The sequence below is a fragment of the Panthera pardus genome, unplaced genomic scaffold (genome assembly GCF_024362965.1).
Source record: "Panthera pardus isolate Hobbes unplaced genomic scaffold, ASM2436296v1 HiC_scaffold_10, whole genome shotgun sequence".
Classification (NCBI taxonomy): Eukaryota; Metazoa; Chordata; class Mammalia; order Carnivora; family Felidae; genus Panthera; species Panthera pardus.
Genome location: NW_026526655.1, coordinates 95,314,186 through 95,329,070, shown reverse-complemented (window position 1 = coordinate 95,329,070; position 14,885 = coordinate 95,314,186). Strand labels below are relative to the sequence as shown.

Genomic DNA, 14,885 nt, shown 5'->3' with positions numbered 1-14,885 from the left:
GCCACCCAAGTGTCCTTTCTTTTCTTTCTTTTTTTTTTTTTTGTTTTTTACATAAAAGTTTTTATATTAAAAAATATGTAAGTTAAGGAATGGGAATCTTTTATTAAGAGTAAAGGAAGTTCCCGAGCTATTCAGAGAATGGGGAAAACACACACTGGTCAGTTCTTGGGTCCCTAGCTTTCTTTTTCCTGTACTGTGGGCTTCCATTTCTGTCCACTTCTTGGCTGCCAGGCTGAAGATGCGTTCTTTGTGATATTGTGAAAATTGTCAGTGTAATGGTAGCATGTTCCTTGAGAGCCACACAGGAATCAAAAATAAGGAAACATTTTGTATGGTCGGCTTGTATTTCCTTCTGCCCTCTTCCTTTTCCTCCCTTCCTTGTCTAAACAAATGGTGGTGATCTCTGATGAGAAAATTCTCACACTAAAGTGGCAGTCTACTCTTGATTTTTCTGGAAAATCCAATCTGATATTTGCATTTTATTTTTCTGAACCACACAGTGATGTAAAAGAAAAAAAAGTTGAGAGAATGCCTTCATAATAGTGAGAAAAGGAAGAAATAAACGGAATCTGATACTTAGAACTCACTTGCTATTATCTGATTCTAAAATGTGGGTTTTAAAATTTATTTGCTTTTATGTTTATTGGTCCATTAATAGCCATCCAGAAGTTTTGCGGATGTATAACCACAGAAAACAGAGCTATTTTTATTGGCCAGGCACAAGCTAAATTTACATTAATGTTTTGAGAATCAGTAATGAAATGAATGTAAGCAAATTCAGTAAATTCTGTTTCAGCATCAATTCCTTTCTTGGGATTGGGATTGGTCACTCTCTGAGTACTCTAAAGCAGTGATCGGTAGGCTCTTTCTGTAAAGGGCCATGTAGTAAATATTTTAGGCTTTGCTGGCCACATGGTCTCTGTGGCAACTACTGAAGTTAACTGTTAGTGAGTAAAAGTAGTCATAGACCATAGGTAAACAATTAGGCATGGCTATGTTCAAAGAAAACTTCATTTTTGAACACTGAAAATTGAATTTCGTCTAATTTTCATGTCACAAAATACTGCTTTAAAAATTTTTTTGACATAAAGATCTTACAGTAAGTGGTAGAGCAGATTGGGCTGACCAAATTTGAACACTTTGCTGAAAAAGCCAATGAAACATCTTCAATTTCACTTCTTCAGGCTCTGGAAGAAAAGGGTAATGTTCTGTTACCGTTAAATACTTGTAATCAACACTGCCTATTGAGTGAGATTCTAAATTCTACCTAAAATTAAATACTCTTATTAATTGATGAAAATGATAAGTGACTGTTGAAAGAGATAAGGTATGCCACGTGCTTTCTGGAGACTAAAACTTCTCTCTTAGTCTGTCTGGGCTGTTGTAACAAAATGCCACAGTCTGAGTGGCTTAGAAATAACATTTATTGCTCACGGTTCTGGAAGCTGAAGTCCAAGATCAGGTGCTGGCGTAGTTGAGTGAGGCTCTCCTTCATCCACATCTCAGACTTCTTGCTGTGTCCTCAACTGCTGGAAGGGACAGGGGAACTCTTTGGGATCTCTTTTAAGAACAGATCCCATTCATGAGGGCTCCACCTTCATGACCTAATCACCCCCAGAGCCCCACCTACCAGTACCATCACCTTTGGGGACTAGGATTTCAACATAAGAATTTGGGTGGAGGGACACAAATATTCAGACCAAAGCCACTTCTAAAAATGGTAATTCTTTGTTTCTTCAACAACTGCTTATTAGGTACCATGATATGCTCAGCCTTAGCTAGGGGTACAGTAGGGACCATGGCAGTCTACAATGCCAGCTATCATGGGACTTTTTATTTTGCTGGTATCTGAGCAATCTTCTGTAACTAGTCCGCTAACCTGAAGCAGATGGGATCTGCTTGTAATGGTTTGGGCTCAGAAGTCACACATGGCAATGTTTGGTATATGTATTCTGGAGTCTGTCACTGCCTGCCCAGTAGGGTTTCTGATTAAAAGTATTTACTAGGCCACCCCATGGGCTCAGTCGGTTAAGTGCCCAATTTCAGCTCAGGTCACGATCTCATGGTTTGTGAGTTCCAGCCCAACATTGGGCTCTCTGCTGTCGTTGTGAAACCTACTTGAGACCCTGTCTCCTCTCTTTCTCTCTGCCTCTCCCCCCAACACACAGGCACTATTTCTCTTTCTCAAAAATAAATAAACATTAAAAACAATTAAAAAGTGTTTGTCCATTTTTGGCTGTCCCTGCAGGAGGGGTTAGAACTTTTAACTTCGGAACTTCGGGGTCAAGGTTGTAGTTTTATCCACATTGCTTTTTCCTTTTAGGTGCATGCTCCGAGTCCTGGACTCATTTGGCACGGAGCCAGAGTTCAACCATGCTAACTATGCCCAGTCTAAAGGCCACAAGACGCCCTGGGGCAAATGGAATCTGAACCCACAGCAGTTTTATACCATGTTCCGTGAGTATTCATGCCTTACCTCGGCTTTTCAGAATGCCACCGAAGACAAATGGGAAAAGAAACTAGATGGCCATGTATTTTGGGTTATGATTTCCCAGGGCTCTTAGCTGTAGGAATGTGTGCTGTGGAGTCTTTCCCTTGGGAGTAACTGGGTTTTTTTTGTTGTTGTTTTTTTTGTTTGTTTGTTTAATTGGAATTGAAAGGTCGTGTGAGCATTTTGTGAAAAGCCTTAGAAATTTTCTAGAGGAAAAAAATGTTCAACATGAAGTATCACTGGAAACCATTTGAGAAAGTACTTCGCGTGGACTCTGGACTGGCAGCCACTAAACACAGTTCATTCCACTTGGTGCTGCATAGGGTCCCCTTAATTACTGATGAGGAATGAGGTCTTTCGTGTAGATACACTTTCCAAAAAATAAGTCTTAATTATTTAAGCATCAAACCTTATAAAGAAAAAAAGTCAGCTTTTTTTTTTTTTAAGTGAAACTATTTTAAGCTCAGTTTCATACTTAATCAGCTTCTTAAGTACAGGCCCCACAATGAAATCTCACTTTCTCTTGCTCACAAGGTGTCATTGTTGCCAAGAGCGGTGATAATTTTAGGAGGTGTTAAATGGACACCTAAAAAATGATGTCCTAACTGACCCCAGCAGTAGGTATCTGCATTTTTCTGTTTCCGTATTGTTCCTTTCCCACTTTTACCATTTTTTACTGCTGCTATCAATTTATCGCCTCTAGCCTCATTACATTTTTAATTAGCTGAGGACTGTGGAGGAAAATCCCAAATTTGATAGTGATCATGCCAAAAATAAGTTTATGGTTGAAGTCCGCATACCTTGGTGATGAGATGAAGTCCTATTCTAGAAATGAAAGGTCACGTGAGTGAAACATCAGTTCATTTGGATGCTCAGAGTGGAGAATTCACATTTTCCAAAATTATCAGAATGATTTTAATCCAGAGATTTTCATCCTGGAGTTAGCATCTGATCTGTGAATCTCTTTGCTTTGCTAAGACCCAAGGGACCCGTGGCCTAGTTTTTCCCTGTGTGGTTGCCCCTTCCCTTTGTCTGCAGTCACCTGAAGATGACCTTTTTCTCAGTTTCACTAAACATCACGAAGAACACATTGGACTCATGCTTGCAGTGTGAGGTATGAGACCGAAGAGTTAAGAAGGGTTATGGCAATTGGGAGATGGTGATTTAAAAATCAGCTCATGGCCAAGCATTTTCTTTAGCCCGGAAGGATTTGTGAGAGCATGTTACATGCATGGTGAACATGATAATTGTCCCTGGAGTTAAATCATCCTGCTATTGCAGCCTGTCCTGGAGCACAGTTTAGGGGATAAACTAATATATGGCATGTTGGGTGTCAGATGGCTGGCCAGTACAGTAAGGCATGATTGGAGTTAGCCTTTGGTTTGACTTTGTTGTGTAACTTTGAGGGGCTGGGATGAGGTGGTACAAAATAACATAAGATGTGATCCAGTGATTTTCATCAAATCAAATGTTAATTGTGTCTAAAAGGGCCAGACTTGCCTGAATGATATGCTATGTGTATGCCCTCCACAAGATGGTGTTGCCTGTATCCAGGAAATAGAAATAGGAAGTGTTCCAGAAAGTATAAAGTTCTCTTTTACAATGTTGAAATTCAGAGTCCTAACTACCTGTTTTATTCTCCGTGAATGGAGGATTTCAGCAATGTTGGTTGACTGAGTTGAAAGGAATTCACTGCTTAAAATTAAAATGAAAACATAGATTAATTCCCATTTACCTGGGAAGGGGATGAATTTCCTAAGTGACTCAGAATTCAGCAGGAATCGGGGAAAACAGATACATTTGATGACCTTTGAAAAAAAAAAAGTAAAAAGAACCTGTGGGGCAAAAACATAAGCAAATTCTATCTTGGAGGGTTGTATTCTTTAATACATAAAGAGCTTCTAAAAACTAAAGAAAAAGTGGTGTGATGCAATTGGAAAATGGACAAAGGCCATTACTTGTTTAGAGGAAAAAGAAGCTTATTGCTCCAAACATTTGAAAACACATTACCCTCACTCATCATAAAGAGAAATGCATATTTTAACTTCACCAAGACACCATGTCCCAAGGATCAGGTTGTCCAGAATCCAAAAGTTGGCAGCATAGCTATTCCAGTGGTGAGGGTCCGTCTTTTCCCGCCCTGCTAGTGAGCATAGTACTAACTGGGGGACTGTAGTTGTCACAATTTAGCAAAACTACCAATACATCTTTCCTTTGAGCAGGTCATATCTAAGAGTCTATCCCAGAGATAAGTGAGCAAAAATTAAAAATGGTGTGTGCATAGGTCATTTATTGTGGCACTATTTGTAATAGGCAAAGACTGGAAATAACCCAGATGTTTTTAATAGGGGACTGAGTGAATGACATGGTCCACTGATAGAGGGAAGCAATGTGAAACTGTAAAGAGAACTGAGGGCAGATGGGGCGCCAGGGTGGCTCAGTCGGTCAAGCATCTGATTCTTGATTTTGGCTCAGGTCATGATCTCACGGTTCATGATTTTGAGCCCTGCATCCAACTCTGCATTGACAGTGAAGAGCCTGCTTGGGATCCCCTCTCTCCCTCTCTCTCTCTGCCCCACCCCTGCTTACACTCTCACCCTCTCTCTCAAAATAAATAAATAAATAAACTTAAAAAAAAAAAAAAAAAAGCAGTGAGGGCAGTCCCCACTGTCTGGGGAGATGACTGGGATACTTGATGTGATAAAACCAAAATGCAAGGCAGCTTCTCAACTTGTTCCCTTCTGTCTAAGAAGGCAGTGTGTGCGTACATTAGTGTGTATGGATTTGCCTGTACTTTTGAAGGAAATTATGCAAGGATAAATAACAAGCCGATGAAAATGACTTCCCTTGGAGGAAAGGTGTGCAGGATCAGGGATAGAAAGTAGATGTTTTTGTAATGTACCTTATTTTGACTTTGCAACCATGTAAATGTTTTATGTAATTAAAAAAAATCATTCACTAAAAACTGAAAACAGATTGAAAACATGAAACAGGCCCAGTGTTCTATCAGATGAGTGTGAGTGTCCCACACAGAGAAAATAATTACTTCAGGAGTGACTTTTAAAGCTCAGTCTTTGATCCATACATTCATAATGGGAAATACTTAAATTGATATTTGAAACCTTTACAGGTATACTCTAAGAGCCGCAATTTTCAGGATATGAGATCAGGGGGAATATTTAAAGAATTTAAGTAAAGACTGTATAATCTTCAGCTTAAGTAGGAAGTATCAATATAAACTCATTCTTTATCTTTAAGAAGGAAACGTTTCCTAGCTCTGTACTTTGAAAAGGATCAAGAGTAAAGACAACCCAGTAGTATGGAGTATCCTTGGTGCTCAGACTGGGAACCCTTAAATACCTTTCCCACTACAAGGAACCTCGTACTCAGATAAATGGCTGACCCCGGGTCTAGCGCGGGAAACTTTCATAATGGGACATGTCGACATGCCAGAAAGCAAGGAAACTGAGATGGAGTCAGAACGATGGCGGAGTCAAAGATGGGGTAGTTTGAGAATCACAAAGAACAGCTACAGAGGACTGCAGTCAAACCGGTGACAGATACTTCATGAGTCCAGGATGATCCTCCAAACAAGAAAACCCACAAAATCAATCTGTCCCCCTTTCAAAGTTGCCAGGGCACCACTTCAGTACTCTGTAAAATAAAGGGAAAGAATCCAACTTTGATGCTGCCTTTCTAGGACAAATTGTACTTGAAGATAATCAAAGAGCTGATGAAAGAAAATTGTTAATCATGAAGAAATCACAGCTAATAAATGCCAAAGGAATAAAGAATTAGAAAATCAGCATTTTGGGGGCACCTGGGTGGCTCAGTCAAGTCAGTTAAGTGTCTGACTCTTGATTTCAGCTCAGGTTGAGCCCTGTATCCAGCTCTGCACTGAGAGCACAGAGCCTGCTTGGATTCCCTCTCTGCCTCTCGTTCTGCCCTTCCCCTGCCTGCACTCTCTCTATTTCTCTCAAAATAAATAAACTTTAAAAAAAATCAGCGGGTGTTTGGGTGGCTTAGTCGGTTAAGTGTCCGACTTTAGCTCAGGTCATGATCTCATGGTTCACAAGTTTGAGCCCCATGTTGGACTCGGTGCTCACAGCTCAGAGCCTGGAGCCTGCTTCAAATTGTGTCTCCCTTTCTCTCTGCCCCTCCCCCACTCATGCTCTGTCTGTCTCTCTCTCTCTCAAAAATAAACATTAAAAATTTTTTTTAATAAACTTAAAAATATAATCATTTTGGTAGTCCTGAAGAGACAGTGGAGCAAGGCAGGAGTCGTCTGTGGTTGCTTCAGCCATCACATTACAGGTTGATGGCAAGCTTTCTCATGGATGACACTGTCTTAAATGGAGGAAATAGGGACATGAAGAAGGAAATTAAGCAGTTTGAGACCTTTATCATGTTGTGATGTGTCTGGGCTGGAGAAGTGACACAAAACAGTGACTCCCAAAGCCTGCCCACAGAGAACTCAAGTGCCTCCTCAAGAGGGGGTCCCATTCTTTCCATGTGTCAAAAGGGTGGATCCGGTCTGCCATAGTCATCCCCACAGAATCCATTCCCTCACCTTCCGGATAAATGTGGCTATTCGAGTGGTCTGAAGGGGAAGACTGTTGCTTTGAACATGAGGAAGTGTCAAGTTATATTTATGTATTGTTAATTTTTTTTAATGTGACAAATTTACTAGCGTTTACTGTGTGGGTCGATAGTAGGCATTGTGTAGTTGAGGTATAAATCTGCACATGTATTACAGGTGCACTAGATGGTGCTCTGCTGGTAAGTTGCAAAATGGAAAGTGTGGCTCCGCAGAAATAGTGTTGCACTTGTAGAAGTCTGTTGTCTTTCCAGTCCGGCTGTTGTGTGACCAGATTTAGCAGTGTTCGGGCACGTGTGGAGTGCAGAGGGAGGCTGGGGAAGCTGGTCAGAAAGGACCCAGAGGAGGATAAAAAAAGAAAAGTCACCATTGCTGACACGTCTGGAGGATCAGTGACCTGAGGTTGTCCTGACCAGAGCGCTTTTGCTTTTAAACATTCAGAGCACACGTCTTGCTTTAAAGCAGCTTCTATTTCTGCTCTAACACATCTCCTCCCTAAATTGGTGGAGTTTTTACAAGTTGAAAAACCTGATTTTTCTTGTTTGCCCCAGATCTCAGAATTTCATGGAAACTGTTCTCTTTGTGTGTTCGGTTTGCATTAGGGCATTTTTGTGTGTGTCATCAAAGACCATTTTGGACGCCTCCCTGAGTGGCTTCTACACGGACCAACTGAGTGGTCAGACAACACTGAGTCCTTTCGGCTACATGTACTGAGTGATGATTTTTTCCAAGAAGCTGCAAAGTCTGGTGGTTCCTCCCTCACGGCGGGCCCCTCGTGCTTGCACTCACCTCTTGTCCACGCTCCAGGTGGCCTGTGGGCTGGGCACTAAGGCCATCTCTTGCCCCACAGTGAGATCTTGAGAGCTCAACTTGGTTTGGGCTATTCCTGATCAGAGACTACAGTGCCCTCCCTATGCCCTTCTCTCTCCACCTCCGTACCCCTCCCTGGATGCTGGCCCCAGTCCCCCTCACAGCCCGCTGGTCTCTGAAGATGCCCCCCCAGATGCCTCCCCACTCTTGCTTCCTTCAAATCACTCTGAGAGCAAAACTGTATTTTTTTTTCCTTGAAGAGTCTATTTAAAAGACTTCCCCTATCATCCCAGTTAAATTGAAGACAAAGGTAACCCAATTTCAAAAACAGAAAAGGCCTCCCCTGATGGAAAAAGGCCCCCCATACCCTAATATAAGCATTATTTTATTTTTCGTAGGTATATTTTTACGTAGTTTTAAATACATAATGAAATTCTGTATCTCCTTTTTTCCCCCTTCACTTAAGAGATCATAATATTTTTCAAGGTTCTGCTTTTAAAATCACAATTTCCAAGGCTGTTTTATAGTCCATCAAGTGACTAGCTCCTAATTTGTACCTATTTGGGGAAACTTTTGTTGTTTCTTGTTGAAAATTAACTACTTTCTCTGGGCTTGACAGGGACTTGGCTTGACCCTATATTTAGGCATTATTTCAGTCAGCAGTCTGTGCTCTAAGGTACATACTGCTTTTTCTAAACTCCTAAAGGCTGTCTTTTATTTTTCTCAGTTCCCGACAAGGTGTATTGTACCTCAGTAAATGAATGCAAGCCATTTTCCCGTCCCATTTCCAAGAGAAAATAAAGCCCTGAAGTTGACGACTTATACCTGGAGTTACCCGTACTTGGATAGCTGTCATTACCTGCATGACACCCTCTTCCACAGCTTCATCTGACTTATGTAAAAACATCATCAGTGGTGAAACATCTTTATCTGAGTTGTGTTTCTTCCTCCCCTTCCCTGGAGACGATAGCTGAAAGTAGAAATAGCAGTGATGACCAGATTCCTCACCCCCAGTCTCAGGCAAGTTTGTCCCAGACATCCCATCATTGGAAAATTTCAGTAACATCCAACTGTCCGCTGAACAACCTCACCGTTCATGTCACCATCAGAGAACATTTTCTGTTCCCTACACAAAATCCGTTTGTATTGGTTTATTTTTAATTAATTAGTGAATTAATGTTTTGAGAGCCTGCAACATTTCGGCTGTCATTCACAATCTGAAGACACCAATTTGGCTTCTGGGTGCTCACATTGTGCACTTGCAGTCAGGGCTGGGGAGTATTCAGCATTTCTCCATACATGTAGAAGTTTGGGGCAGAAAAGACAGGGAGCTGTCATGGAGTTAAGTGAAGAGGAGGCTGGGATTCTGGAGGCATTAGTTGAGAGCCTTCCCATTTCACCTCCACCCCTCTCCTTTCTTTACACCATCTGGCCTGTCTCATGCTGTTCACCTCCTCTTGGCTTTTATGCATCTTCCAGGGTTTCACGTTTTCTCTGACATGCACATTGCGTGTGTGTTCCTGGGTCTGGAAGCCCCTAGCCCTTACCCCCAACACATACACCCTTGCTTATCCTTCAGGGAAGCGTCCTGTCCTCCAGAAAACCTTCTCTCCCTGAGCCAGGCACTGCTGCTCTACGATTCTTGCACCTGTGTTCCAGCCCCAATTCCTACCTTGTGAGCCCCATAAGCGTACTCACTGCTCAGTCCTCCATACCTAAAGTGGTAAACATCACTGGTGATAAATAATTGTTGAATGAAGAATAAAAAGACTCCCATTTTCCCCAACTACAGAATGGCACTAATGAAAACATAAGTTAGATCATGACACCAAGATGCTCACAAAGACATGGCATCTTACTGTAGGGAAAGACCAGTCATCCCAGTGGCCTCAAGGCACCAGTACCTGTCTGGCCTTGTCTCTTACTCCATGTCTTCTTCCTCACTGCTCTGTAGCCCCCTGCCCTGTGCCTTAGGTGGGCCAGGCACGCTTCTACCCCTGGACCCTTGGATTAGCTATTCCATCTTCCGAACATTCTTCCCTTAGACTTCTATGTCTCTTTCTTGAGGTTTTTAACTCAAATGTCACTGCAGTAAGACCAACCCTGAGTCCCCCTCTTTTAAATACAACTTCTTTTTCGCCCCATTTCCTGTGCCCCTTCCCTGCTTTATTTTCCATGTATTACCAGGCAACATTTATGCTTCACTTTTTTTTTTTTTTTTTTTTTTTCCCTGCCCTGGAATCTGAGACATATAATAGAGCTTTTTGTCTGTTTGGTTCATTGCTGAAACTCCCAATACCTTGAAGAATCCTGGCTTCTGGTAGGCATTTATAAAATAGTAATTGAGTTAAATTAAATTGAACAATATTGCCTGTTCCGTTTTAGTCCATGCAACAAGGTAAGGAAGAGTGAGATGTGTTATACAAACTTAAAATTACAGAAGCTTCTCTGTTGAAACTGCATTGTACACCTGAAACTAATGTAACATTGCATGCCAGTGATACCTCCCCCTCCAAAATAGGTTAAAAAAAAAAAAAAAACACCTTACAAAAGTTTCTTAGGGCCAGTGGCTTTGAGTTGCTCTCTTTTCTTCCCATGGAATTTGTTCATGTGGTTGGGATTTCCAGAGTTCATTTCATACTCTTCTTGTTGTTGACATTCTAACTCTGAATTTCTCCCAGAATTTGGGGCTCACAGTCACGTTTATTTGCATGATCCAGTTGAAATAGTGGCTTGTAGACCAAAAAATTCTGCCTGACAAAACAGGACTTAAAGAAATGAGCCACTTTCCCTTCTTGCAAATGATAAACCTGTTGGCTTCAGCTGAGATCAGTTGCTTCCATATACAATTTTATTTTTAGGGCCTGACAAGCCAAGGAGTTGTTTGTGATTCAAACTGCCTTTTGGCCTTTGACTTCGATCAGGAGGACTCTTGTCTTTTATTTCTGTGCAGACCGGTGAGTGATAGCATCAGGCTTACAGTTCCTTTGTCTGAGTCTCAGCCTTCAGGAGCGATGTTCTTCTGAGGAGTCCATTCCCTCCTAAATTGCTTTTTGACACTTGAGAAATTTGCTCTCCTGTGCCTTTGTCAACAGTTCAGGTGCCCATCATTTCAGCCCAGCTGTACATAATAGTTTCCCTAGCTTGCATCCTGACCTCTCCTCTCTCTCCCTCTCTCTCTCTGTCTCTCTCTCTCTCTCTCTCGCTCGCTCGCTCTCTCTCTCTCGCTCGCTCTCGCTCTCGCTCTCTCTTTCTTTCTTTCTTTCTCTCTCTGAGCTCATCATCACCACCATTTGAAGAAATTCAGTTTTGGTAAAATTTGAAGTATAACATCACTAGCTGTGTAGTTTTTTTTTAAAAGCAGGTAACTTCTGGGGTGATGTGACTGCATTTTTCAGTAAAGTTTTTTCTATGATGCCAGTTACATCATCAGGATCTGCACCAACATTCTGAATGGCAGTCAGTATTCTTACCCTCTTTGTTAACAAAGTCTTCAAATATACAAAAAGAGTGAAAGAAGTGTACAAAAGAAACCCATGGCCTAGACTCCACAATTAACAGTTTTCTTTACTTGTTCTGTGACCTATCAATCCATATGTCTCCCTTCTCTCTATTCATCAGTCCGCACTTTTTTTTTTTTTTTTTTTGATGCATAAAAGAAAATCCATAGGTGTTCAGCATATCATTAACTAGACTTCAATACTGGTCACCAAACCAATTGTTTTTCTTTTTTTATCTGTAACATTGCATTATTTTACTCTTTGTGTCCCCAAATGAATGTAAGCTCAGTAAAGGGAGCTTCATTTATGCTGGTTTTATTCACTGGTCTATGCTCAATTCTGCCCAAGTTGTTTTCTGGCTCATAGTGAGTACTCAACAAATGTGCTGCTGATGAATGAGTTGATAGTACTTAGAAACCTGTGATATTAAAATTTTACAACTCTGCATCACTCATTTGTTTCCCTTCTTCCCACCGTCAACTTTGTGACCTAGATTCAAAGATAGGTTAGTTTATCAATTAAAAAAATATTTATTGAACACCTGTCAGTAGGCATGAACTAGGTTCTGGAATAGAGTGATAAGCCGCCTTGGCAAATGGTTAATTCCACGAAGAACAGGCTTTAGTTTTGGAACTTTTGTGCAAAGAGCCTGGTGCTGGGAATAGTTTAGGCATGACCTCTGATGCTTGTTAATGTAGATCAACCTACAAGAGTCTGTCACACCAGTTAATTAAGCATTCCCCGTTGACTTAGTTGTGTGTGCTAAAGATATTTGCTCAATTCCTACTATGCTCTGGGAGTCGGCATAAGACATGGTTCAGCCTCAAAGAGCATGCAATCTGTCATGGGAGATATTAACGTGTGAACGGGGCTGTAAGTCTTCCTGGACTAAGAGGAGGGCTACTTACCTCAGTGTCAGGAAGTTAAGGAATCCCTCAACTAGGAGGTGGAGGGAGCTGAGCCTTCAAGGGAGGAGGAGGTAAAAGACACACCAGACATGTGCCAGCACAAGACAAGATGGAGAACATGCATTGCAAACCCCAAGTAGGTCATCAGAGAGCAGAAGTATCAGAGGGTGACCTGAAATGAAGCTGGGATGACAGGTAGATTGGCCCGTGCTTCATCTGGAAGGCGGTGAAGATTTTTAGCCAGAAACTGCCACAGTTACATGATTGTTGCAAAGAATACTGTGTTATTACAGATGATGTATTGGAACAGGGAGCAGGGAAGGAGGAAGGGCAAAGCTGACGGTACAGAGACCACTCAGAAATCCACTGCAGAAGTTAGAAGAGCGAGGGACGCCTGGGTGGCTCAGTCAGTTGAGTGTCCAACTCTTGATTTTGGCTCAGGTCATGGTCCCAGGGTTGTGGGATCGAGCCCCGCATTGGGCTCCATGCTGAGCGCAGAGCCTGCTTAAAATTCCTCTCTCCCTCTCTCCTGCTCTGCCCCCTCTGTCCTGCTTGCTTGTGTGTGCTCTCTCTCTCTCTAAAAAGAAATAAAGAGCTACAAGAGTGTGATCATCTACAATACTAGTTGATTTCAAGTTGGAAACATCCTAAACATCTTGTAGGATGTATTAGTCTGGATTTCTGTCTTGTCAACTTGGTCACAAGGGTTCGTTGGCTCTTGTCCCTGGGAATTGTTGAAACCAGCTTTAGGTTGAGCTGGATTTGGGCTTGGAGGATATCTTTATTTTCTCCCTCTCTTGGCTTTGCCTTTCTCTGGATTCACTGGCTTCATTCTCACGTGGGCACACAGATAACATCTGCAGCTCTAGACTTCCACCATGTCTGCTTGGTGATTGAAGTAGCTGACTTGTCTTGGAGCAGCTGTGATACGTGGGACTTGGATCACACACCTATCTTTTAAAATGAGCCATAGTCACGTAGAGTCTTCTGTATTATGTGTCTATCCTTGGAGGCATGGGGCATGGAGACAGCCAAGGGGTCAGGACTGGCGGCACTCCAACCACCTAAATAAAACAGAATTGCATGACTTGGGGTAAGTGTGGTTCTATAAAGCGATCTGGCAGACCAGAACCATGGGGCATCCCAGCTGATGGAAAGAGTTCATGCCCTGAAATACTATACTAATTTAACAATCAGTGATGAGCTGTGGGTATTAACCCACAAAGATGCCTATGGTGCATTTGTAAGTGAGTAAGAGTAGGTATAGTAAGATCCAGTTTTGATTTTAGGATAAAAAAAGTCATAAGTATAGGGGAAAAATCCACCAATGGTAGTTATTTCTAGGTGGTAAGGTGATGGATGGCATCTTTTATTCTTACATCTTTTTCTTTGGTTTACAGTAGAAAGTTTTACACAGAGGCTATGTCTCTGTTATAATCAGGAAAACCTAAATAGTCATTTCGACGAGGCCAAAACAAAACAAAACAAAAAACTTCCCTGTTACAGAAGTCCTGACAAGAATCAAGGTCAGAACTAAGAGTGGTGCAGAGGAGGAAGAGGGTTGAGATTTTCGAGCAAGTGAACATCATCAGGACTTGGTAAGGGCTGAGGGAGGAGCCCAGGGTGGGTCTGTAGTTTCTGCCCTTGCGACCTGCTGGTGTGGGAGTCCCCAACGCGGAAGCACCAGCTGTGGTTAAAGGCCAGCACAGCAACTTTTAAAACGAATATTTGCACATTTTAGTGCAAGTGCTTAGGACTTAGTGGTGGAAAGACAGACTTCAGAGATGTAGGCACTGAAAGAAGGGTCGATTTGACTGAATACAGTTTTTTTAAGGTTATTTATTTGAGAGAGAGTGTGCTCACGCACACACATAAGTGGGCTAAGGGCGGAGAGAGAGAGAATCCCAAACGGATTCCCCAAACAGATTCAGCACCAAGCCCAATGTGGGGCTCAAACTAACAAACCAGGAGATCATGACTTGAGCTGAAATCAAGAGTTGGGTGCTTTAACCAACTGAGCCCCTGACCAAATAAAATTCTTGAATTAAATTTGAAATGAGGATGTTGTTTATTATTGCTTGGTAGGAATAAATGCCTCATTTATTAAGTAGTTGGCAAACTGTGAGGGCAGAGACTCCTCTTGGTGTTGTCGTCTCTCAACACCTCGCATTTAACCTGGTTTTTTACAGAGTGCTCTAAAATGGTTGTTGTTGAATGAATTATCAAGCTAACCTCCCCATAGTTCTTAGAAGAAATCATCGCTGTGATCTGCTTAGGAAGCCCATCAGGCTGATTTGTAATCATTTGTAAATAGGTGTTTCCAAAGTACTTAAAATAATGCTTTTCTTAAAAAAAGAAAATACTTGTTCTGAGTTATTTTAAGGCCACTGTTAATGTTTAGCAAATCCCCTTCTGTTTGTCACATGTAAAAAATCAGCTTGGTCCCACAAATATGTAGCATAAGTCACTCAAGAAACTGGGGTAATCTTAGCTACATTTTTTCCCCTTGGGTCTTTTCGTGTGTATTTTGGTCTACCTTGTAGCATTATTTTCCTCAGAAGCGTGTTTACCACTGTAGA

The 14,885-nt window shown here is 41.7% G+C and overlaps 1 protein-coding gene across 6 annotated transcripts in view; it reads left to right on the top strand.

The window, feature by feature from the left end:
* MGAT5 (alpha-1,6-mannosylglycoprotein 6-beta-N-acetylglucosaminyltransferase) overlaps positions 1-14,885 on the top strand; it is a 342,230-nt gene that overhangs the window by 226,247 nt on the left and 101,098 nt on the right. For all 6 annotated transcript variants that reach the window (XM_053909465.1, XM_019454374.2, XM_019454368.2 and 3 more), the window contains one exon: positions 2,324-2,457. In XM_053909465.1, the coding sequence (XP_053765440.1) occupies positions 2,324-2,457 (134 nt within the window). The remainder of the gene's footprint in view (positions 1-2,323; positions 2,458-14,885) is intronic.